The following is a 26,397-nucleotide window of genomic DNA, read 5'->3' on the forward strand; positions in this document are numbered from 1 at the left end:
CGGAAGTGTGAAAAATTTTCAATCTGATACCATGTTGATAATCAAATGAGTGCTCTGGTGATGAAGCTCGACGAGAGAAAGAAAAAGTAAAAAACTGAATTATCGAAAACTGAAGCTCTGATAAAGTGATTGTATTAGAGAATGAATTACCGTACATTTACATTGACATAGTCCTATTTATATTACATTTACAAGTAAAATAACAATATAACAGAAATAACAAATATAACATATTATTTCATTTCAAGGACTCTAACTCCTCTATTTTTAACTTCTCTTCTTTCCTCTTTAATTCTATACTCTCAATGTGAGATGCAACACTCCAACATCTTTCTTCTTCTTGTTGCCTTTTTGGGTTAGGAGTTGTGTTCATTTCAATGGTTAAGAACCTTGTAATTTCAGATTCCATTTTGACCTTTGCTGAATAATTCTCATCCTCAACGTTTTCTATCTGTTGTTTTTGGCTTACTGATTGTACCGTAGAACCATCATAAATGACTTCGACTGCTTGCTTTGGTTATCATGCGGAGCTTTTAACTCAGACGGCGGGCGATACATGAGGGCAGCACATGAGATTTTTAGCCTATCAAAGAACACAACAACAAAAGTTTCGTTCCTCTCATCTTTTATCATAACCAGGTGACGTCTTTTTTAATCATCCTAGAAAAAGTGCTACATGATGCTTTACATCGGTAGTTAACTCCATATAGCTCATCATGCTGCAATATTCATGAATCATTATGCATCACTTTGCACGGCAAAGCACAAACAGTGCTCCCGCTAGCTCTACTTTCCCTGACCAGTACATGCCCAGAAAAAGGTCCTCCATTTTCGCGCGCCATGTTACACCATTAAACCCTTTACTCATGAAATTTCATTCCTGATCTTCCTTTTTGTTGCTGTTGTTGTTTTTCTTGAGATTCCTGTTTCGCGACCGCTGATTGATTAGCTCTGTCATGCAGAAGCTTGTGTATGTTCTTTATAAGTTTACCTGCTGGGGAGTATAGATCAGAATTAGATTAGCGTATTGGAGGAGACAAAATGGAGAAAATGAATGGCTTGGATGGGAAAACAAATATACAGGAGGCTGCAGCACTAAAAAGAAGAGTAAAGGCAAAGAAAATACCCAACATGATTGGTGATGCAGATGATCACTTGGAGAAGAAAGGAGGAGGAGGAGATCATCATCAGAATACCAAAAGTGTTCCATTTCTCAAGCTGTTCTCATTTGCAGATTCTTCAGACATTTTCTTGATGATTGTTGGCACGATAGGCGCCATTGGGAATGGTCTAGGCCTACCTCTTAGCACAATATTATTTGGCCAAATGATTAATGCTTTGCAGGTCGACAAAGATGTTGTTCGTGTGACTTCCGAGGTAAAACTCCATGCATCCTCCAAAAACTAAGCTAATTACGTTTTATCCAGTAACTTCTATATGATTTAAAGTCTATATAAATATCTCATGATGTCTAATTCATGGTATTATTATCTAATGCTAGCTTCTGTTGAAATTAATGTTGGTTTTGATTAAGAATGTATGTCATGTCAACCCTTCTAATTTGCTGATTAGACTGGTTAATTGTTTCAGATATGCCTTAAAACACTCTACCTTGCAGCTGGGATTGGTGCTGCAGGATTCCTCCGTAAGTACATCCTATTTTTACCGCCGTGCTTTTTTAGTATAAATATAGAAGAGAAATAATATACATCAGCTCCGATTTACTCTTGGAAAACTCCCACAAGTGTCCCAAATTTTTTTTCTTTATTTGTTTTAGTGATTAAGTAAATTTTTTTTAATGATATTGTATTTAAAAAAAAACATTTAAAAATATTAAAAAATTAAAAATCACAAAAAAAATACACTGATTATATTCGAAAGTCTTTCGTTCGATGACTCTAACAGCACTTTTAAATATTCTTTATATTTAATGTCAGACCAAATCTCTGTTCTATCTCTCTCTTCCACTTCTCTCTCCTCTCTCTTGTCAAACCTCTCTCCCTTTCCGACCTCTCTCACCTCAATCTCTCTATCTCCTAAAGTTCTCTCCCATCAAACATCCTCTATCTCGCTCTCTTCAACCTCTGTCTCTCTATCCTCTCTCTCCTCCATCTCTAACAGATACAGTACGCCCATTAATGAAAATTTCATGCTTTTTGGAAACGCAAAACAGTGAAAAACTGAAAATGTGTTTGGATTGCTTATTGAAAGTTAAAAAGAAAAGAAAAAAATAATTGCGTAAGGTAAAGTTAAAAATGCAGTGATTGGACTGAAGGGACGTGTAGATTGATGGTGAGAGAGGGAGATAAAACAAGAAGAGGATGTCTATGGGCAAATAATTGCAGGGCGAAAGTATTTTGTCGGAAGTGGCAGGTCACATGCTTGATAGTTGGACTTTTTAGGGTTCACGTAAGCGTAAAATGAGTTAAGGGTTTGATAAGAAAATTAATTTTTGATTTTAAATATTTTTTTATATAATATTAATAAATAAAAAAACACAATTCGATACAAATGATTGGTATATTGTCGGTCTACGTCCTTTCAATAAAATGGTCAATCCTGTGTGAGGCGGTTGGGCAAATTAGACCAACGGCCGAATCCCGACAAATTGGATACAACCCTAGCGAAGTATATATAAGATCAAGATGAGCGTCATGGCATTTTCCATTGATAAACCACCACTACAGCTATTAATATAAGGATTCTTCCGTAAGTACATCCCATTTTTACCTCCGTGATTTAACTCTGTAAATTAAAGAACTTTGGTTTCATCCATCATGCATGGAGAAATGAGAGATTGGCTATGGTTCTTGTCAGAGGTGGCTTGCTGGATGGTCACAGGGGCGAGACAAGCTGCACGAATAAGAGGCGTGTATTTGAAGACCATTTTGAGACAAGATGTGGCTTTCTTTGACAAAGAAACTAACACCGGAGAGGTTGTTGGCAGAATGTCCGGTGACACTGTTCTCATACAAGATGCCATGGGTGAGAAGGTACCATACAATTATTTATTTATTTTTAACCTAGATGAGACCCCAACCCCATGAATTCTATTTATCTCAATTGAGTTTGAGTTGTCTGAACTAGTGGATTCGGACAAATTTTTGACGGGGCTAGTATTTGATATATTCGTAAGTTATTGACGAATTTATAAATTTACAGAGGACGGAGGGAATGCCGGTGAATAAAAATTGATTCGTTCTTAACCGCGCGAAGTTACAAATTTCAAGTGAATTTTATAATATATTAATATTTATTAAATATTTAATACCTAATAAATACCGTCAAATCTTAATTTTCTTTTATTTGAAATTTTAAAATTTAATAATTTTTTTTTGGGCATGGCCCCACCCTGATTCCGTCGTTTCAACCTCTGTGTCTCAGACTATAGGTACAATAGTACACTGTCCGCTGGCTCAAAAACAAAAATAGTACACTGTAGGCACCCTAAGCGCACATGACGTAGGGGACCAGAGCCATGAAATGTTTTTTTAATATTATAATTATTTTAAGATTTAAAAAAATTAAATTATTTATTATATTTTGAGTAAGAATTAGATAAAATTATGAGACGAGGCTAAACTTGTAGTTATAGATGAACAAATATATTTTTATGTAAACTTTAGGATTATCGTTTAATTGTTTTCTTTACTAATTATTTATATAATTTGGCCCCGGATACAAAGAATCCAGGCTTGCCTTTGATGAGGGACAGCAGTCACAGCACAACACCTGCATCTTGCTGAAAATATATTTGATTAGCAAAACATTGAAATATATAGTCTGTATACTACTCATCAATATATAAAGTTGTCCATTGAGTAAAATTAATGGGGAGGCTGATCATAAAAATAATGCCCAATACTTGTGATATTAAGAAGATTTGCCTTGAGTTTTATTGGTAATCTTGTGCATATAAAATGTAAACGGGTACTCTGTTTGCATGTGCAGGTTGGGAAATTTCTGCAGTTGGTATCGACTTTCATCGGGGGCTTTGTTGTAGCATTTTTAAAAGGGTGGCTTCTAACCCTTTTGTTGTTAGCCTCGGTTCCTCTTATTGTGACTTCAGGTGGTCTTATGTACATTGCTATATCCAAGACGGCATCTCGTGGACAGGATGCTTATACGAATGCAGCAAATGCTGTTGAACAGACAATCAGCTCAATTAGGACAGTATGTCGTCTTGTCAATAAAGTTCAGATGAACCCAAGTTAAACTACTATATATAATATATATGCATGCATTGCCTCATGGTGAAGTTTATATTTTATCTTTCAGTGTAGAATGTATTTTTCGGAAAATATGTTGATTTCCACCATTTTTGTTCTCATCTAGGTGGCATCGTTTACTGGGGAAAAGCAAGCTGTAAATAACTACAAAAAGTTCCTACTAACGACTTACAAATCTGGTGTTCAAGAAGGCTTTGTATCTGGATTAGGTTTTGGCCTGGTTACGTTTGTCATTTATTGTTGCTATGCTATGGCCGTATGGTTTGGAGCAAAGATGGTACTGTATAAAGGATACACTGGGGGTGATGTGCTGAATGTGATGATGTCTCTGTTGACTGGATCTGCGTAAGCTGCAATTCGAATGTTCTTTAGCTCTGTGTATAGATTTATTTAATTACAACTTATTTTGTTTTTCTTTTATTCATTTCTTACCTTTTGGTACCGTGTGGATGATTCAGGTCCCTAGGCCAAGCGTCTCCCTGCATGAGTGCCTTTGTTGCCGGTAAAGTTGCGGCATATAAGATGTTTGAGACTATTGAGAGGAAACCAAAGATAGATGCTTATGACACAAAGGGGAAAATTTTGGACGATGTTCGTGGAGATATAGAGTTGAGAGATGTTTTTTTCAGTTATCCAACCAGACCAGATCTGCAAATATTCAGTGGTTTCTGTCTTTCCATCCAGAGTGGCACAACTGCAGCATTGGTTGGACAAAGTGGAAGTGGGAAGTCAACAGTTATCAGTCTAATAGAGAGATTCTACGACCCACAAGCTGGTAAAGTTCTTATAGATGGAATTAACCTCAAAGACCTCCAACTCAATTGGATTAGGGGGAAAATTGGTCTTGTTAGCCAAGAACCTGTGTTGTTCGCATGTAGCATAAGGGATAATATTGCATATGGAAAGGATGGTGCCACAACCGAAGAGATAAGAGTTGCTGCTGAACTTGCAAATGCTGCTAAATTGATCGATGCACTGCCTCAGGTTTAAAGTTTTAGCCTGATCTGTAGGAACTTAATAAATATGTTGTCCTTCTCATCACTATAGAAATATACTCTCTAACTTGGAATTTTTGCATCCAGGGACTAGAAACCACAGTTGGTGCTCACGGAACGCAGCTCTCTGGTGGTCAAAAGCAAAGAATTGCCATTGCAAGAGCAATTTTGAAGGACCCTCGAATTTTGCTTCTAGACGAAGCTACAAGTGCACTAGATGTGGAATCTGAGAGGATTGTGCAGGAGGCACTGGATAGGATCATGGTCAACCAAACTACTCTCATTGTTGCCCATCGTTTAAGCACAGTGAGAAATGCTGACATGATTGCAGTCATTCACAGAGGAAAGATAGTTGAAAGAGGTATATTATAGAACAGCCATGCCAGACTCCTTTTACTTAATTCCATGTAGAGGCAATCATGAGTTCATCTGACTGAGTGTTTAGTTTCTCAGTGCCTAAATTTGTCACCTTTCTAACCAAATTGCTCGGCATTATAGAGACATGGCTGAATCTAGTTCTTTTTTCAAGAAAAAATCTATCTTCTGACCAATTTTTTTCACACACAACACACCATTGAAGTGAGTCCCACATTGATGAAAAGCATACATCATTGTGTATAGAAATAGTGTGATGTTGAACTACTGGTTCATATCCTCAATATAGGAAGAAGGGTACAATTTAAAAAAGAAGAGAATGACTATTATAGTCATAAAGGGATTGTATAAAAGTAATCTCATAAACCGACGTGGCTTGATATGATTCATATTGTGGTGGGGTTATTTTATGTAATCTTTTGTTGGCTAAAGTATTTCTCAAAAGAAAAACGAAAGAAAACACATTACCTTCTAAGACTGTTATGCATTACATTTTGCCATTTGTCAATTTCTCAGGCTCACACTTAGAGCTAATCAAGAATCTTGATGGAGCTTACTCTCAGCTTATACGCTTGCAAGAAGTTAACAAGGAATCGGGAGAAGATGTAGATGGTAAAAGCATATACGAAATTCCTGTTGAATCGTTTGGACGGCCAATTAGTCCTGGACAGTGTAAAAGAATTTCATCCCAAAAATCCCTAAGTTGGGAATCATCTACCAATGATAGTAGCCACCATTCATTCTCAATTGCAGAATATACTTCCACCTCAAAAGGCCCGAGCCGTGAGAAAGTGCCAGCAGAATCAGAAGAAAAATTTCCATTGGTTTCAATCTGGCGCCTTGCACACCTCAACAAGCCAGAGATTCCAATTATTCTTCTTGGGGTTATAGCTGCTATCATCAGTGGCATGTTACTTCCTATTCTTGGCATCCTCCTTACCAGGGTAATACACTCATTCTATGAAAAACCTGCAGATCTGATAAAGGATACAGCGTTTTGGTCGAAAATGTTTGTGATCCTTGGTGTGGTATCATTTTTGGCAATTCCAGCACGAGCATACTTCCTTTCTGTGGCCGGATGTAAGTTGATAGAACGTATTCGATTGATGTGTTTTGACAAATTGGTTCGCATGGAGGTTGGTTGGTTTGATGAGCAGGAGCACTCAAGTGGTTTCCTGGGAGTTAAGCTCTCAGCAGATGCTGCAGCAACTCGTTCGCTTGTTGGAGATGCACTTGGTCAGATACTTCAGGTTATTGCTTCAGTAGTTGCGGGCTTGATCATTGCATTTATTACAAGTTGGAAGTTGGCATTTATTGTCCTTTCCTTGATCCCCCTGATCGGAATCAATGAATATCTTCAAGTCCGGTCCATGAAAGGATTCAGTGCAGATTCAAAGGTACTCTGCTCTAAAGCTAGTATCTAGTATCCTAACTTTTTTTGGAAAATACAGTTTGCACCCTAAGTTACCAACTTTTTTTTTTCAAAATTTACACCTCATATCTAAACTGTCAGATTGAAACATGTTATGCAGTTTCATTACAGATATACTTTTTTTTAGTGGCTACAGCCTACATCTTCCTATACATTATGAATTTGGAGAAAAATTGTAGAAAAATCCAGTGAAGAACAACCTGTTCAATTGAGAATGTTTGCTTTAAAATCCAAGCAGTCATTTTAAACATAGCTAATTAATTTTTCATCATTTTTCTTTCGTTATTGAAAGTTGATCCCTGAAACTGTAAATTTATATGGTTGCAGATGATATATGAGGAAGCAAGTCAAGTTGCCAACGATGCAGTTGGGAGCATAAGAACAGTCGCTTCTTTCTGTGCCGAAGACAAGGTGATGCATCTATACAGCAGGAAATGTGAAGGCCCAAGAAAGGCAGGAATAAGACAAGGCTTGATCACTGGAATAGGATTTGGGACATCTTTTGTCATGCTGTTTCTTGTCTACGCTACCAGTTTCTATGCAGGAGCTCGATTCATTGAGGCTGAGAAAGCAACTTTCTCAGATGTTTTCCTCGTAAGTTTTCCTTCTATATTTAAGAATTGCTTTTCAAAGCTTCTTATATATAATAGGAGGAGAAATCTCAAAATGGATGCTTGGTTTGCAGGTTTTCTTTGCTTTGACCTTTGCAGCTACGGGAGTTTCTCAAACAAGCTCCATGGGTCCAGACACCAGCAAGGCCAAGGATGCTGCTACTTCCATATTTGCAATACTAGACCAACAGTCAAAGATAGATCCGTTAGATGAGTCTGGCATGACTTTGGATTATCTGAAGGGAGACATTGAATTTTGCAATTTAAGCTTTAAATATCCATGCAGATCAGATGTCCAGATTTTTCGAGACCTCAACTTGGCTATTCATTCTAGCAAGGTACATAAAATCTATTTTGTTATTTCCAGAAACTACCATAAGAAAATCACAGAAGTTATGCTTGCCTACTACTCCAGTTATAACTAATTATCAAAATTATACTGGAATATATATATATATATATATTCCTTCTTAGACAGTTGCCTTGGTTGGAGAAAGTGGGAGTGGGAAATCTACGTTCATCTCCTTGTTACAAAGATTTTATGATCCTGATTCTGGTTATGTTACTCTTGATGGAATTGAAATTCAGAAGTTTCAAGTGAAATGGTTGAGGCAACAGATGGGTCTTGTGAGTCAAGAACCAGTTTTGTTCAATGACACCATCCGTGCCAACATTGCATACGGAAAGGAAGGAAATGCAATTGAGTCAGAAATTAAAGCAGTAGCAGAGTTGGCAAATGCTCACAGCTTCATCAGTGCCTTACCAGAGGTCAAAATCAACAAATAACAATGCATTTTTTTAAAATTCCTCTCATCATTATATCACAACAAAACACAGCTAAATTCATGTGTAAAAATATTCTTGCTTAATTAGCTTTGTTTTCCTTATTGCAATGCAAAATATGTAGGGTTACGACACCATAGTAGGAGAACGTGGAGTCCAATTGTCTGGAGGGCAAAAACAACGCGTAGCCATTGCTCGTGCTATGATCAAAAGTCCAAAAATATTGCTATTAGATGAGGCTACAAGTGCACTGGATGCTGAATCCGAAAGAGTAGTTCAAGATTCATTGGACAGAGTCATGGTTAACCGGACTACAGTCGTGGTGGCTCATCGATTATCTACAATCAAGAATGCAAATGTAATCGCAGTTGTTAAAGATGGAGTTATTGTGGAGGAAGGAGAGCATGAGACTTTGATTAAAATGGAGGATGGTTTTTACGCCTCCTTGGTTACACTCCACACAACTAGTAGTATTGCCTCGTAGGTTTTTTTTTTTTTTAACTATTTTTGTTTTGACAGCTTATGCAAAATAGATAGGAATTATAAACGTAAATTCCTATTTGTTATAAATCAACTTGTATTGTAAGATTATATTTAGCTGTCATAATTAACCAAGTCTTAATTATTAATTAAGAGCTTTGTACCTTTATATATATGGATAGAGTTTTGCTATATACAAACACAATCGCGCACTAATCTGTATACCAACACTGATTTATTCATACCTAAATTTTAAATTAATAATTTTTTTAATAAAATCTACTTTTTGACCAATTACATCATATTGATGTACAGATTAATACACAATTATACTTGCAACTATACTTTTCAATATGGATATATTTCTAAGTTCATGATATGAAATAGCGAACCTCTCTCTCATTCTCTCTCTTTTTGTCTTGGAGTCTCTCTCTCTCTTTTCAATAATTTAGAACACGATTACTCTCTATCTATCTATCTCTCTCTCTCCCCCTCTTTTCTCTCTCTTACGCCGCCTTTGAAATCCACGCTGCCAAAGCTTTCGGTTCTTCTGGTTTGCTACCAGGAGCTCTAGAGCATTCGAGTAGGATCTCCTCAGTCGAACCCATAGTGAGGCGTCTATAGGAGCATCACCCGCCGATGCTGCTCGGTGGGTCCATCGACAGCGTATGGGGGCTTCGATCCACCGTGACGGACCTCGAAGATGGCACCATCATGCACTGTTGGGTCCCCAATATCCGAAAAGAGAGACAGCCCAACGCAAATCTCTACCGGCTTGAACTTCAATCCTTAGATGTTAAACATGCCTGACGTAGATCTATTGGCTTGAATTGTCGATAGATCTTCTAACAACTTCCGCGTGATTTATGGCGATTACAACACAAAGTGCTCATTCACTAATCGAATACAGAGTTCAGATCACCTTCCGGAACTCAACGTGCTTGCCATCGAGCCACTCGGTCTTGACTGTAACGTGGAGATACAGATCTTGCTCGGCGTCATTGGAGCCCTGTTAATCCCTCTCCCTATCCAGTGCATTCAGCAACCCATTAACCGAAACATGACTGTTCCAGTGTCTCTGTTATTTGGTTTCTTTATGGGTCTTGTATCGGTGGTGGGATTGGTTAGCTCGGCAAAGTTTGAGGAGTTATTTTTTTCAGCCAAGATGGGCTCTAGACCATTTCATTCATGAAGGAGAGCTTCTTAAGCTCAAACTTGACAACCATTCAGGCGCTGGGTTTTTCATCGATAAGGAAGTATATGTTTGGGAAAATGAGTTTGATTTCGAGTTTCTGGGAAACACAAGGAACAGTTCTTGAACATGTACATGCCGTTTGTCCTTGAGAGAGCTAAGACCATTAAAGATGGGGAGGTCCGTATGGTCAAAACGTGACGAGGGGACAAGATCTGACTGGCAAGGACTTTAGTGACTGCCGTCAGAAAAATTAATGGAAACTATAAGTCAAAGCATGCCAACCACCCGAGAAAATTTGATGGAAACTATTAGAGCTAGGGGTACAGTGCGGGGTAGCCCCCCGCCCCCCGCCCCCGCATGGGGCGGATGGAGAAAATCTCCTCCGTCCCCCGCCCCCGGTGTGCGGAGGCGGGGTACCCCGTCCCGCATGACGGGGTACGGGGTGGGGGGCCAATCCGTCCGGCCCCCCGTACACTTCTCGGAACTTCTTGCAATTCGACGGAGCCACCTTCAGTGGCCTCCGGTTGGCCGGACTCGATGTTGATCTCCTTGACTGCTGCCGCTGCGGCTGTTTCCCTCTGGTTGATGCCCACCGAAATGGTTGGAACTTGGAATGGAAGCCCAGGAGTTTAAAGTCGGTCTTGGTGGAATCCCAGGTACCGCTTCACACGTTGCCGGACTCGATGTTGATCTCCTCGACGTACCGCTTCACACGTTGCCGGCCCAAGAAATCATCCTCCTCATCGCTGGACGAGTCCGTGGCATCAGCGTCAGGGTGAGTCATGGGGATCGAAGCAGAGGGAACTCAGGGAAGGTAGGAGAGAGGGGCAGGGCGGGGGAAAAATGGACCGGGGGGGGGGGGGGGGGCTCCGTCCCCGTCCCCCGCCTCCGCTGGGGAAAAACCATACGGGCCGGGGGGCCTCGCCCCGGCCCTGACGGTGCGGATGCCCCTCCCCGCCCTATGCGGGGGCGGGGCGAACGGGGCGGGGCAGCGGGTAACGGGGCCCCGCTGCCCACCCCTAATTAGAGCATTGATAATGGCCTGACCATTTAATGGTTACCAATGCAAGTCTAAGTTAAACGTAAAATTGAAATAAAACAACTGCATTGGCCTCGGTATAATTCTGAAAGTTTGAGATCTATATACAGTAAATGTTAAGTCCTCGCCAAACTTGACGAGGTATTGTTACGGTGCTATCTAATATTTTATATTATTTTTCTTTTGGTTAAGTTCACTCGTTTTATTTTCTTTTGTGATGACTCGCTTTTACGTGTATTTTCACTGAATAGTTATTTTTAATTTAATTAATATATTAGTTTATTTATTTTAAATTAATGTATTTTAATTGGTTTTAATTTATTTGATGTTGTGTTTAATTTATTTTAATCGTTTTACGGTTTTTAATATCGTTTTCGACGGATCTGTTTTGATTTCCGGAGTGAGGACTAGACCTCATTTCTTTTCCCTTATCTTTTCTTTTATTTTCTTTTCTTTCTTTTTCTTTTTTTTCTTTTTCTTTCTTTCTTTTTCCTTCTTTTTCTTCCTTTTCTTCTTCTTTCTTCTTCCTCCTCTCCCGCGTACACATAGCAGCCCCTTTTTCTCCTTCCGTCGCCGCCTATTCGTCAGCCCAGTTCTCCGCCGTCCGGCCACCGTTTAGTGCACTGCCACCACCATTCTCTTCCCCTTCTACTAGAGATGATCCCTACCAATTTTTAGAGCCATCGGACCAGCCGTTAGCCTTCGAGAGCCACCAGAAGTCGCTGCACCTGCTCTATTTTTGCCCCTGTTGCCGGTTGCTTTCGCAGCCCAGAACCGCCGCTCACCGGCAGCGTGGCCTACACCACCCACCCATTTTTCTTCCCCTCTCACCGGTGAACATTCCCACCAAGTTTCACCTCCATCTGAGCCACCGTTAGCCGCCACGAGCTCCTCTAAGCCATACGGTTTTTCACCGTTTCCGGCGCCGTCGCACCACCTCCGGCCACCATCTTTTCACAGCTTCTTCCCCTACCTCTTGCCCACCTAAACCACCCATTTCCAGCCTCGATCCGTTGCCGGAGCAGCTCCCACGAGTTCAACTCCGTTCAGCCCCTTTTTGGCCTTCGACCGCCATTTCCACCACCACCACCCACGGCCAAAACTCTTTTCCCTTAGCTTCATAAATATCTCATGGCCATTCCCTATCAATCCCGAGCCTTGATTTGTCCCCGTTCAAAAGTGGGTATTTTACAACCCACGGCCACAGTGAATTTGCACTGTTACGTTGTTTTCCTTCCGCTGTTTGCAATGCTGAGTGTTTTCTAAAAATACCATATAGCGCTGTAACTATTTTTCAAACTCTACTTTTAGATTTAAATATATTTTGCTCATGCAATAAATATTTATCTGTTGGTTGGCTGATTCCGGACTGAGTCCGAGGAGTTCGGGGGTCGGATGGATGGAGAACGGAGTTGCTTGTTTTATTGATTTATGGATGGTTGTTTATTTTTGTGCATTGATATCGCATTTACATGGTGCATGCACATGCATTTTTTATTTAATTGAGAAAAGCCTGTTTTATTGGCATAAGTGAATTTTCGGGTGCGTGTGTATCACGACCCCAAGCCGGGATGAGGTATTATCTCGGTGGAGCTCCTCTGGTCACTCGAGAGCGGAATAAACTGAGTGACGTCCCCTGAGTTGTCGTTGGGCGACGACGGGAGCGGGGGCTAGGGGATGCTTGGCTACGAACGCGCCGGGAGCGGAACCGGGCATCGCTCTACGCACTGACTCCGTGGCCCTTCGCTGGCGAGGGCTAGAGGATGCTTGGCTACGAACGCGCGGGGCGCGGAACTGGGCATCGGTCGTTAAGTGTCACATGCGTGGTCGTAACCTGCGATGTGGCACTGGAGCCAGGGTGTGCGGATGACCCCTAGGGGAGGTCATGGTGCATACGGATTAATTGGATAATGGGTTGAGATGGATATGGGCCAAATGTGACTTTTGGCGTGATATTTGGAAAGGATATGTTTTTGGGCCAAATGGGATTTTTGGCGTGCGTGGAAAAAAATATGTTTTTATAGGTTTTGAGATGTGGTTTATGAGACATGTGCATTGGGCATACTTCATGCATATTGTTTAAGTTTTATATGTTTTTATTTGGTGGTGTTTGAATTTTACTTATCTGCGGCACCATTTTTTGGTTCCGTAGATTTTGGTGCAGGGTTCGAGGAGGAGGAGGAGGCTGAGCCCGAGGATGCGGCTCCGCCAGAGTTTTGAGTTGAAGTTGTGCTTTGTAGCTTTTTTTTAAAACTATATTTGTGTTATGTAATATTTTATTTATGTATGTTTTAAATAGCTTGTATTATATTAAGAAAAATTCTGGTACTTAGTTATATGACTTTCGTTATTCGCTGCATTTCCTTTTGTACATTTGTTGCTCTTACACACACTTGGCACTCGTCGTTAGGGTGGTGACCCGGATTGTCATCATCCGGACGTCTCGATTTCCCCGTGTCCGTGCGTGGGAATTTGGGGGCGTCACAAGTGGTATCAGAGCAGTTTGGCTCTGGGTAAAACCACATGTTCCGTAAGTAGTACCAAAATGTTTTTTTTTTTAAGTTGTGTTTTAAATTATGTTAAGTAAAGTTATTATTTGATTTGTTTTATTTGTTTTATTTGTTTGAACTTGTTTGCTTGTTTTTATTTATTTAGTTATATTTTTGCATGCTGGTTTCTTTTGTTTCTTGCTGTGTAGTGTTGGTTTTGGTTTTTGGTTTTATGATGCTTTTATTTGTTTTCTTAAAGGAGGGTCAAGAGTTGTGTTGTGGCAGGAATGCGGTATAATCGAGGATGCTATTATTAGGCATGAAGATTTAGTGTAGTAGGCTTGAATTTTTAGCGATGTGGTTCGCTTGTATGATGTTGAGGTCTGAAGAGAATGTCATGGTTTAGGCAATCTTTGTAAGGGGCGTCACATCTTTCTTCATCCCGAACCGTTCCCTCTGCACTTCCTCTTTCTCTTCTTCCTTTTTCCAGAAACTATTTTTCCAGAAATCGTTTCTCCCTCCCGAAACGGCATTCCCTTCTTCGACCCAAGCTTCTCCCATCTCTCCATCGTTTATGTCGTCCAAACTGTCCCGAAGTGTTTTCGTTTTCAGTAATTGGTCAACCTCAAAACAGAGTGCTTTCATTTTCATTTTCGTTCTCCTGTCTCCCGTCTCTTCATTTTCATTTTCTTCTGGCGCAGCTGACCTTCGTCCAGCCGCCCAGCTCTGTCGCACATCAGTGCTTTCGTTTTCAGTTTTGGAAAACCTCACTGTCATTGACCAATGACCTCTGTTTTTAAGAAATAAAAACAGGGCTGCCAACCGGAGCCTCGCTTACGCCGCTGCACCTCCAAATCGCCTCAGAAGATGCCGCCGAGTACTGCACGTCAGCAGCACTAACGGCCACGTCTCACAGTGAGGTTCTTCCCCTCAACGCCGTGCTCACTGTTTTCCAAATTCATCTCCACTCTCTCTCTGATGATCACTCTATCTCTCTCTCAGTCACGGGGCCATGCAGATCAACGGCATTTTCTTCTGGCGTAGCTGACCTCCGTCCAGCCACTAGTGGGCCTCCCAACTCTGTCGCCACTTGTGGGCCGCCCAGCTCTGTCGCATGCCTCTCATGCAAGTCTCTGTTTTCATTTTTGTTTTATAGTAATTCATGCAAGTCTGCCGCTCGATCTAGTGTTTTGTGTTTGTGTATTTAAAACTGTTATTTAAATATATAAATATTATATTATTATTTTTACTTCAAAATGGCTAGTTCAATGTGATCAGACTTATTTAAAAGTTTTAGTTCTAGCTAAAATTTGCAATTCTAGCCAAAATTTAGACTTGGCAATGACGAGACCATTGCGAATGCCCTTAGTCAAACATGGCATGCCAACCACAAAAAAAAAAAAACTTGTTTGTCCAAGTTGCACGAAGGTTCTGATGATTCTAAAGCTAGTAGTCTTTTACTTTAAGTAAGTTTTTCAATATATTATTTGCAATTTCCAATGTGAATATTAAAAATTATATTCCTTATTATTACTTGATAAAATTCTATATTTATTCACATAGTTTACATATCAGTTATATCTATGGTGAATTAAAATTTTCATAATTTACACTTCAATTATATTTATGGTAAATTTTTATTCACATAGTTTATATACAAGTTCTATTTATTTTTTATACTTATTATGAATTATTGATGATAAGATTCATCTTGGAATAGAAATGGAGCATCCCTAAAGAATCGCCCTAAACCAATAATTTTATTGGATATCTCATATTAAGTTTCATCTTGGAATAGAAATTGAGCATCCCTAAATGATCGCTCTAAACCAATAATTTTATTGAGTATCTCATATTAAGATTCATCTTGAAATAGAAATTGATCACCCTTGAAGAATCGCTCTAAATCAATAATTTTATTGAATATCTCATAATAAAAGATCTATTAATTCTGTGAGATAATTTAACTGAGTGATACGTATACCAAAAGCTCATTATGATTAATGTACCTAAAGTTACATAATTGAAATTGTGTAGAGAAAAGCCACTAAAGAATATATGTTTAAATGAATGCCTCGAATGTGCTCTTAAAGTAGCAATATCGAGTATAAAAGTTCACAGTATATTCTAAATTTATATCTGGGCTTCTAGTGACTAAGCAAAATAATGAGTTTTTGTTAAGAAATTATTAGTCACATTCTAATAGTTCTGCATCATTATCATTCCCTGAAATGAATGATATTGGATTTATATCATTTTATTCCCTGAAATGAAGAGAATGATGCATTTTTATTCAAAGAAACTAAGAGATTGGACGTTGTAATGAATATCTTTATAATACTTTTATGATTTCGGGGCAGAAGCTCGTATTGGAAAAACTACTAGTTTTCTCTTTGAGATGATATTATACAACTATTGAATCAAATATTATGATGTATCAAAAGTGATATGATTCAAAATATTTGTATATTTTTTATGATTATCTTGATCATCTAAAATCAATTACGATAAGTCAAATAAATTTTTATATAAACGTCCATAAAAGAACTAAAAGATTCTTTTACCATAAAGTCTTTCTACCATGAGTGGAAAGAAAAATTTGCTAGAAGCAAATAAAATGAAATAATTCGACATTATCTTGATTATTATAGGTGAACTGGAAGTTCAGATGATAATTAATTTATAGATGTAATAAGATAAAAATGTCTCATATTTTAACTGCTAAAATCCTAGCAAGGATTGAAGTCCCCGTAGAAGAATTAAGAAATTTAGCAGTCTAATGAATATAACACATGTCTAAAAGTATGTGAGACCTATTGATACAAAAGATAAAGCATCACGAAGGAGAAAAGCACAAATAAAAGAAATTGGTGCTCTTAAAGAGGTCATACCCACAAAACAAGCAATAAGATCTATCCAAACTTTCTATATAAAATTATCTCATAAAAACTCCTGAAGAGTATAATCCTCTTCGAGTGTGCCTCCTAAAGAGGTTTTTCATGAAATGTATTCCCTTGAAGAGGGACAAGTATCTGAAAATAACGAGATTTCGATACATTTCATGAGTATTAGATAAATTCTAGAAAGAAATAAAATCATTGTCGACAACGTATTTTCATATAAGATAGTATTTACCAGAGGTAATGAAAAAAGTGAGTCAAGAATCGTCGAACAATACCGACGTAAAAATATTGGCCAAAATAGAAAAAAATAATTCCTAGATAATTGATATCACTAGTAAGATGTGATACATATGGACTTGTAGTCCAAACACCTAAGAGATAATGTTTGTTGAATATCAGTGGGTATTTGTATAAAGAAAAGAGAGTTTGGATATACATGATTCATTGCATATTTATATGGATCATAGGATCATGACATATATATGAAAATTCCTGAAGGATATAAAATGTTTGAAACTTCTAATCTGAAAATGTGATATATAAATCACTAGTCGGTTTCTTGCAGAAATAATATTGATATGCTTTTGAAGTGGATGAAATTATATTAAGGTTTTTATTACCTTGAAAGTTACCGAGAGTTTGGATATGCATGATTAACTGCATATTTATATGGATCATTGGATCATGACATATATATGAAAAACCCTGAAAGATATAAAATGCCTGAAACTTCTAATCTGAATACATCTAGAAATATGTATTCTATCGAGTTTCAAAAATCCTTATATGATCTAAAACAATCCAAACGCACGTGAAACAAGCTATTTTCATATATTTTCAGAATCTATATTAACTTATTACAATTTATATAAATGATTTAAATGTCATTGATGCTCCAGAAGAGCACATGCAAACTGTATATATTTAAAATATAAATTTGAAACCCTTGCGACTTCAAGGGGGAGATGAATGAAATTATTAGTTATGAAACACCATCTCTTAAATATAATTAGTATTTCAGATTCATATTACGATTTTGTAAGAAGTGTGCATTATTGAAGGAGAAATAAAATGAAGCACACAGAACATCTACCAGAAGATAGAAACACAACATGAATATTTGTGAAATATTATTTTATTATCTCGAAACAAAATTACAGAAATTTGAAACTCTTCGCCTCATTCTTTAAACGATCTTGCTCTTCAGAAATTTACATGGCATCCTTATATAAAAGAGTAGGCAATCGAAAAAAAGATTTAAGTAAAGATTTTAAATTCCTATTCTCTTTTTTTATTACTCATATCTTCATGTTGGACTCCAGAAGAAGTCGCTGAAGGATAGAATATTCTCATTAAGTTTGTCAACCCCACAAGTTTTGGATTGTAGTCGCTGAGAAAATGCTACAGTGGTTGATGAGTATCGGGTACCGAGACTCACAAGCTCGTAGATAGCTTCATTATCTGACTTATTAGTCAGATCATTATTGTATTGCATTATAGCACAGACGGTAGAAGCACAAACAACTGATGAATAAGGTGCAGAATACCGCATATATTGGTTATAAGAAGATTGCTGAGCCATTGCAGAGTAAGAATGCAGACTAATTATAGAAAAGTAAAAAAAAATGAGATACGAATGAAGATGAGCTGAATATTTCTTTTATAGAGAAAATTATGACAAAACATTTCTATTACTTCACAGCATCTCTCATAAAGCATCTCTCTATAAAAAACAAGAGATATAACATTATAACTCTACGGCGCCTGACAGCTATAGAAGAGCTATAAAATCTTGCAGTGCTTGTCTGGTCTAAAAAGATAGCCACCGTTTTTGTTGAAAAAGGAGGTTAGCAGCTTAATTTTGATGAATTCTCCACTAACTATATCATTTACAACAACTCCAAAAGAGCACAACTCCAGAAGAGTATTGAATTTAATGTTAAAATGATTTTCAATCAATATGGTGAATTTATTTACCAAAACATTATCAACTCCATCATTTAAAGAGTTGGTACATAATATTGAAATGCATCAACGTAAAGGCATTTCATTGTAAAGTCTTGAAATATTTTTATATGGATAAAGCTTATTTCCTGAATACTCCAATGGTTGCTCAATTATTTGATGAGCAGAAAGATCCATTTCATCATCGTGAAGACGATGAAAAAATTCTTGGCCCTGAAATACCTTATCTCAATGCAATTGAAGCCCTGAATATGTGATTATTTTATCAACATGGATCAAATCTACAATTAGTTGGATATACGGATGCAGGTTCTCTTTCAGATCCACACAAGAAAATTATTGCAGTTCATGAGAAGAAATGTGAAATTGATGTCAAACAGATACAGTCAAGTGATAATTTGGCAAATTTATTCACTAAAGCATTACTAACTGCAACATTTAAGAAGATTATACAGAACATTAGAATGCGGAGACTTGAAAACTTATTATCATGCACTTTTCAGGGGGAGTAATGTCTTGAAAACCTGTACTCATTGTACTCTTTTTCCTTCGCTAAGGTTTTATCCTACTGAGTTTTCCTTTGCAAGGTTTTAATGAGACAATTCTAAAGCACTTGGCGGTACACATGAATAATGTACTCTTTTTCATTCGCCATTGGTTTTTCCCACAGGATTTTTCTTTGGCAATGTTTTAACGAGACATATTCTTTAAATATGATCATCCAAAAGGAGAGTGTTATAAACCAACTTGTATTGTATGACCATATTTATCCGTCATAATTGATCAGGTCTTAGTCGTTAATTAAAATCTTTGTACCTCTATATATATGGGTATATTTCTATGTTCATAATATGAAATAACAAGAACCTCTTTCTCATTCTCTCTCTTTTTGTCTTGGAGGCTCTCTCTCTTTTCAATAAGTTACAACACTATTGTTCTTTTTCATTTTTAATTTTTCTAATTTTCATTTATAGTTTTTTGCGACTTTTTTCATAAATAAATTGTTGTAACATGCAACATGAGCAACAGGTGGATGAATTTAGAGTCAAGACTGATCAGATTTTTGCATTGATTCAACCCTCTCATTTGAACAAGAAATATTAACATTTCCTTTAATCTAAGACAAAAAGTTTGGTTTATTTTTGTCCCAGAGATTTAAGCAGATACAATAATCTCGAAAAAAAAAAAAAAGCAAGTTTGAGGTGTGTGGAATGTTACTTTTAAGGTAATAATTGTTCATTCACCTATAGAATACATGAATAAAGTCACCTACTGCAGATAGCAATTTTGAGATTTTTCCTTCAAAGTTTCTCTATAAAATTCATGGGTCTTATACTCTATTATAGATAATGAAGTGGTACTTGTGAATTATAACAACTCTTAACTTGTGACTTTTTTAAGTGACTACTAATTTAAAAGACATGATGTTTTCATGTAAATATTAAGAGGCATGCCTAGCCAACTGGTCAGGTGCTCCTCTTGGTACTGAAAGGAGTGCAAGGGGATTCGAACCAATGCCCTCCATTCATAAAGGAGGTGCCTAACCAATTAGTTTGGCATGCCTATTGATCTTTACATAAAACATCATATCCTTTAAACTAGGAATTGCCAATTCAAAAGTCATAAGTTAAGAGTTGTAATCTTTTACAATGTGTCACTTCATTCTCTTTAAATAGGAGATGAGACCCATGAATTTAAACATTCTATTATCCCATTTTCTTAGTCACTTACACAAGTTTATAGAGAGTTATCTAAAAGAAAAATTTTAGAATTACTATCTGCAGCTGATGATTTTATTATATCCTAGAAGTGAATTACTTGTGACCCAGTAACAATCTCTTTCAAGTCGAGCAATTATCACTTTAGAAATAATATTCTACATGTCTCGAACTCACATTTATTTTTTAAATTACTATATCCACTCAAATTTCTATTTACACTTTCTGATCTTCTTTACTACTATTTGCATCAATCAAGTCACCAAAAGAGATTTGGAGGTATTAGAATTCAAGTATAGAATTGAAAAGCAATGTACTAATAAATTCCTTATTATTTCCATATCAAAAGGTATAAAATCAAAACTAGTTGAATTAATCCACAGGAGAAAAAACATGGACTTAGATATTCATTACAATGTGCTACCACTGTTAAATAAACAACAATTGTTATGCATATATATCCCTCAAACCTAAAACTAGCAATTTTCTTAGAATATTGTCAGTAAAACTAAATTATTTTTCCTAACAGAAAAAATTAAGCATCTTTGGTTTATGAAGAAAAAGGAGAATGTAAAGAACGCTCATATTTCTTAAAGAATGTAATAATTATGCATCTTCGATTGGCATATATATTGATACAAAAAATTATTTGTACACCTCTAGCCTTGCGTACCGTTTTTTAAAACTTGGATAAATTTATAACCCATCTAAAAATATTTAATAAGTCGTGTTTTACTTTTTTCCCATATGGAATGTTTGCAACTTAGGTATCCTAAAATTGTATATATAATTTCTTATATGGACATACAACATTATTTATAAAATTAATTATATGTTATCTAGTTCATTGTATATGATTAATATCAATGATATTTCTTCATTGCAAATCCAGTTATTTATTATGAGAAACTTTTAATTTAAGACAATTTACTTAGGTTTTGAATTAGATATCTGGATATACCCAATTCAGAATCTGAGTTCCAAACGTGAAACCTTGACCAGATTAATCTGGATTATGACCCGGTTGGTATCCGGGTGAATCCTTATTTCAAAAATTCAAAAATCCAACTACCGGATACTATCCTTTTTTTAAAATAAATAAATAAATAAAGTCTAGAATTTAAACGCCTAATTTATTTTAATAAAAGCCTATATTAAAAGTCTTACCCGAATGGTCTAAAATCTTCTCCCTGTCATATTCACGACGTAGTCCTCGACAATTTTTGGAGAGTGTAGACTCGCACAATAACGGAAAGAAAGTGTCTCCTTCCATGGAAGCTCGGAGGATAACCTGCCAATGAAGCTACTAGCATATCCACAGTGATCACCAATCTTTCTCTGAGCAACTAGGACTGTAATCAAGCAGAGACGAGCTGGTTTTTGGCTTGTTGAGCTCAGCTCGAGTCAAAATGCTCAAAGTCGAGCTCGAGTCCGAGTTTGAAATTTTTTTTTTATTCATTGTTTGAGCTCGACTCGATAAACTAAATTCTCAACTCAAGCTCAAGTTAGTATCGAGCCGAGCTAGAGCTCGAATTTTTTTTTTTAAATAAGATTTAATAATTAATAAATTAAATAAATAAAAAAAGAATTAATATTAAATTTATACAACTAACAAGTAGAACCTCTACCAAATTATAAAATTTTAAAAAATTTATAAATAATTATTATCTAACTAGTTTATATTTATCCAAAATAATATATTATATGCCTACATATATTACACTACAAGAAATCAGGTCATTTGCTGTGACGCCCCCAAATCCCCACGCACGGACACGGGCAAATCGAGACGGCCGGATGATGACAACCCGGGTCACCACCCTAACGACGAGTGCCAAGTGTGTGTAAGAGCAACAAATGTATAAAAGGAAACGCAACGGATAACGAAAGTCATATAACTAAGTACCAGAATTTTTCTTAATATAATACAAGCTGTTTAAAACATACATAAATAAAATATTACATAACACAAATATAGTTTTTAAAAAACAGCTACAAAGCACAACTTCAACTCAAAACTCCGGCGGAGCCGCATCCTCGGGCTCAGCCTCCTCCTCCTCCTCGAACCCTGCACCAAAATCTACAGAACCAAAAAATAGCGCCACAGGTAAGTAAAATCCAAACACCACCAGATAAAAACATATAAAACTCAAACAATATGCATGAAGTATGCCCAATACACATGTCTCATAAACCACATCTAAAAACCCATAAAAACATATTTTTTTCCACGCACGCCAAAAATCCCATTTGGCCCAAAAACATATAATTTTCAAATATCACGCCAAAAGTCACATTTGGCCCATATCCATCTCAACCCATTATCCAATTAATCCGTATGCACCATGACCTCCCCTAGGGGTCATCCGCACACCCTGACTCCAGTGCCACATCGCAGGTTATGACCACGCATGTGACACTTAACGAGCGATGCCCAGTTCCGCGCCCCGCGCGTTCGTAGCCAAGCATCCTCTAGCCCTCGCCAGTGAAGGGCCACAGAGTCGGTGCGTAGAGCGATGCCCGGTTCCGCGCCCGGCGCGTTTGTAGCCAAGCATCCCCTAGCCCCCGCTCCCGTCGTCGCCCAGCGACAACTCAGGGGACATCACTCAGTTTATTCCGCTCTCGAGTGACCAGAGGAGCTCCATCGAGATAATACCCCATCCCGGCTTGGGGTCGTGATACACACGCACCTGAAAATCCACTTACGCCAATAAAACAGGCTTTACTCAATTAAATAAAAAATGCATGTGCATGCACCATGTAAATGCGATATCAATGCACAAAAATAAACAACCATCCATAAATCAATAAAACAAGCAACTCCATTCTCCATCCATCCGACTTCCGAACTCCTCGGACTCAGTCAGGAATCAGCCAACCAACAGATAAATATTTATTGCATGAGTAAAATATATTTAAATCTAAAAGTAGAGTTTGGAAAATACTTACAGCGCTATATGGTATTTTTAGAAAACACTCAGCGTTGCAAACGACGGAAGGAAAGTAACGTAACAGTGCAAATTCACTGTGGCCATGGGTTGTAAAATATCCACTTTTGAACGGGGACAAACCAAAACCAAGGCTCGGGATTGATAGGGAATGGCCTTGAGATATTTATGAAGCTAAGGGAAAAGAGTTTTGGCCGTAGGTGGTGGTGGAAATGGCGGTCGAAGGCCAAAAAGGGGCTGAACGGAGTTGAACTCGTGGGAGCTGCTCCGGCAATGGATAGAGGCCAGAAATGGGTGGTTTAGGTCGGCAAGAGGTAGGGGAAGAAGCTGTGAAAAGATGGTGGCTGGAGGTGGTGCGATGGCGCCGAAAATGGTGAAAAACCGTATGGCTTGGAGGAGCTCGTGGCCGCTAACGGTGGCTCGGATGGAGGTGAAACTTGGTGGGGATGTTCACCGGTGAGAGGGGAAGAAAACTGGGTGGGTGGTGTAGGCCACGCCACCAGCGAGCGGCGGTTCTGGGCTGCGAAAGCAACCGGCGACAGGGGCAAAAACAGAGCAGGTGCAGCGACTTCCGGCGGCTCTCGACGGCTAACGGCTGGTCCGATGGCTCTGAAAATTGGTGGGGATCATCTCTGGTAGAAGGGGAAGAGAATGGTGGTGGCGGTGCACTAAACGGTGGCCGGACGGCGGAGAAATGGGCTGACGAATAGGGGCTGCTGTGCGTATGCGGGAGAGGAGGAAGAAGAAAGAAGAAGAAAAGGAAGAAAAAGAAGGAAAAAGAAAGAAAAAGAAAAAAGGAAAAAGAAAGAAAAGAAAAGAAAAGATAAGGGAAAAGAAATGAGGTCCAGTCCTCACTCCGGAAACCAAAACAGATCCGCCGAAAACGATATTAAAAACCGTAAAACGACTAAAATAAATTAAACACAATATTAAATAAATTAAAACCAATTAAAATACATTAATTTAAAATAAATAAACTAATATATTAATTAAATTAAAAACAACTATTCAGTGAAAATACACGTAAAAGCGGGTCATCACATTTGCAGCACTTAAAATAGTTGCAAAAAACAATCTAAAATGCTGCATATACTCATTTTCAGCGATTTTAAATTCCTTGCACGTTCGTCGCTATTATCGCGTTTTTTTTGCTCAAAGCAGCGATAAAAACAATTCTTGCTAATAATGCCTTTACCAGCGAATTTTTTTCCTTGCTAATACTCCCAATATCGCTGTAACTGTCCTCATGCCCATAAAAATATATCGCTGAGAAATCTCGATTACAGCATTTTAAATCCTTGCAAATACTCCATAAATCGCTGGAATTGATATGCAGCATTTTATTTAAAAATTATTGCAAATGATATTTTGCAGCGTAATTTGGACGTTGAAAATAGGACAAAAAGCGCTGCAAATAGAAAAAAATTGTTGCTAATGTGGGCATCCATGATTGGAAAATCGTTGTTAAAATGTAATTGCAGCATTTAAAATCGTTGCAAAAACTATATAAATCGCTGCAATTGATATGATATATTTCCAGCGATTTACTTAAAAATTGTTGCAAACAATCTTTTTCAGCATAATACAAACGCTGAAAATAGAACAAAAAGCGCTGCAAATAGGTAAAAAACCGTTGCAAATGTTATGATCCATGTATGGAAAATCGTTGTTAAAGGGTGATTAAACCATTTAGAGTCGCTGCAATTTCCGTAAAAATCGCTGGAATTGATATGATATATTTGCAAAGATTTATTTAAAAATTGTTGCAAAAAACATTTTGCAGCGTAATAGAAATGCTGAAACTAGAATCAAAAGCGCTGTAAATACGGAAAAAATTGTTGCGAATGTGGTCATCGCTATATGAAAAATCGTTATTAAAGTGTAATTGCAGCATTCAGATGATAATTAATTTATAGATGTAATAAGATAAAAATGTCTCATATTTTAACTGCTAAAATCCCAACAATGATTGAAGTCCCTATAGAAGAATTAAGAAATTTAGCAGTCTAATGAATATAAGACATGTCTAAAAGCATGTGAGACCTATTGATATAAAAGATAAAGCATCACGAAAGAGAAAAGTACAAGTAAAAGAAATTGGTGCTCTTAAAGAGGCCGTACCCACAAAACAAGCAATAAGATCTATCCAAACTTTCTATATAAAATTCTCCCATAAAAACTACTGAAGAGTATAATCCTCCTCGAGTGTGCCTCCTAAAGAGGTTTTTCATGAAATGTATTCCCTTGAAGAGGGACAAGTATCTGAAAATAACGAGATTTCGATACATTTCATGAGTATTAGATAAATTCTAGAAAGAAATAAAATCATTGTCGACAACGTATTTTCATATAAGATAGTATTTACCAGAAGTAATGAAAAAAGTGAGTCAAGATCCGTCAAACAATACCGACGTAAAAATATTGGCCAAAATAGAAAAAAACAATTCCTAGATAATTGATATCACTAGTAAAATGTGATACATATGAACTTGTAGTCCAAACACCTAAGAGATGATGTTTGTTGAATATCAGTGGGTATTTGTATAAAGAAAAGAGAGTTTGGATATACATGATTCATTGCATATTTATATGGATCATAGGATCATGACATATATATGAAAATTCCTGAAGGATATAAAATGTCTGAAACTTCTAATCTGAAAATGTGATATATAAATCACGAGTCGGTTTCTTGCAGAAATAATATTGATATGCTTTTGAAGTGGATGAAATTATATTAAGGTTTTTATTACCTTGAAAGTTACCGAGAGTTTGGAAATGCATGATTAACTGCATATTTATATGGATCATTGGATCATGACATATATATGAAAAACCCTGAAAGATATAAAATGCCTGAAACTTCTAATCTGAATACATCTAGAAATATGTATTCTATCGAGTTTCAAAAATCCTTATATGATCTAAAACAATCCAAACGCACGTGAAACAAGCTATTTTCATATATTTTCAGTATCTATATTAACTTATTACAATTTATATAAATGATTTAAATGTCATTGATGCTCCAGAAGAGCACATGCAAACTGTATATATTTAAAATATAAATTTGAAACCCTTGCGACTTCAAGGGGGAGATGAATGAAATTATTAGTTATGAAACACCATCTCTTAAATATAATTAGTATTTCAGATTCATATTACGATTTTGTAAGAAGTGTGCATTATTGAAGGAGAAATAAAATGAAGCACACAGAACATCTACCAGAAGATA

At 37.2% G+C, this 26,397-nt stretch overlaps 1 protein-coding gene across 5 annotated transcripts; it reads left to right on the forward strand.

Moving 5' to 3' along the window:
- The first annotated feature begins 265 nt into the window (after positions 1 to 265).
- LOC122316935 (ABC transporter B family member 4-like) lies at positions 266 to 9,105 on the forward strand. Of its 5 annotated transcripts, none has more exons than XM_043133800.1 (13): positions 267 to 639; positions 963 to 1,377; positions 1,591 to 1,645; positions 2,818 to 2,993; positions 3,952 to 4,173; positions 4,336 to 4,574; positions 4,688 to 5,213; positions 5,312 to 5,585; positions 6,116 to 6,996; positions 7,359 to 7,625; positions 7,717 to 7,980; positions 8,231 to 8,410; positions 8,550 to 9,105. In XM_043133800.1, the coding sequence occupies exons 2-13, from the start codon at positions 1,042 to 1,044 to the stop codon at positions 8,907 to 8,909; spliced, it is 3,780 nt and encodes a 1,259-aa protein (XP_042989734.1). In that variant the 5' UTR covers positions 267 to 639; positions 963 to 1,041; the 3' UTR covers positions 8,910 to 9,105. The 5 variants fall into 5 exon arrangements, with proteins under 5 accessions (XP_042989736.1, XP_042989734.1, XP_042989732.1 ...); XM_043133798.1 differs by having other exon boundaries at positions 268 to 639; positions 8,117 to 8,410; XM_043133799.1 differs by lacking the exon at positions 267 to 639 and adding an exon at positions 665 to 820 and having other exon boundaries at positions 8,117 to 8,410.
- The last annotated feature ends 17,292 nt before the right edge of the window (positions 9,106 to 26,397 follow it).

The sequence above is a fragment of the Carya illinoinensis genome, chromosome 7, assembly GCF_018687715.1.
Source record: "Carya illinoinensis cultivar Pawnee chromosome 7, C.illinoinensisPawnee_v1, whole genome shotgun sequence".
Taxonomy (NCBI): domain Eukaryota; kingdom Viridiplantae; phylum Streptophyta; class Magnoliopsida; order Fagales; family Juglandaceae; genus Carya; species Carya illinoinensis.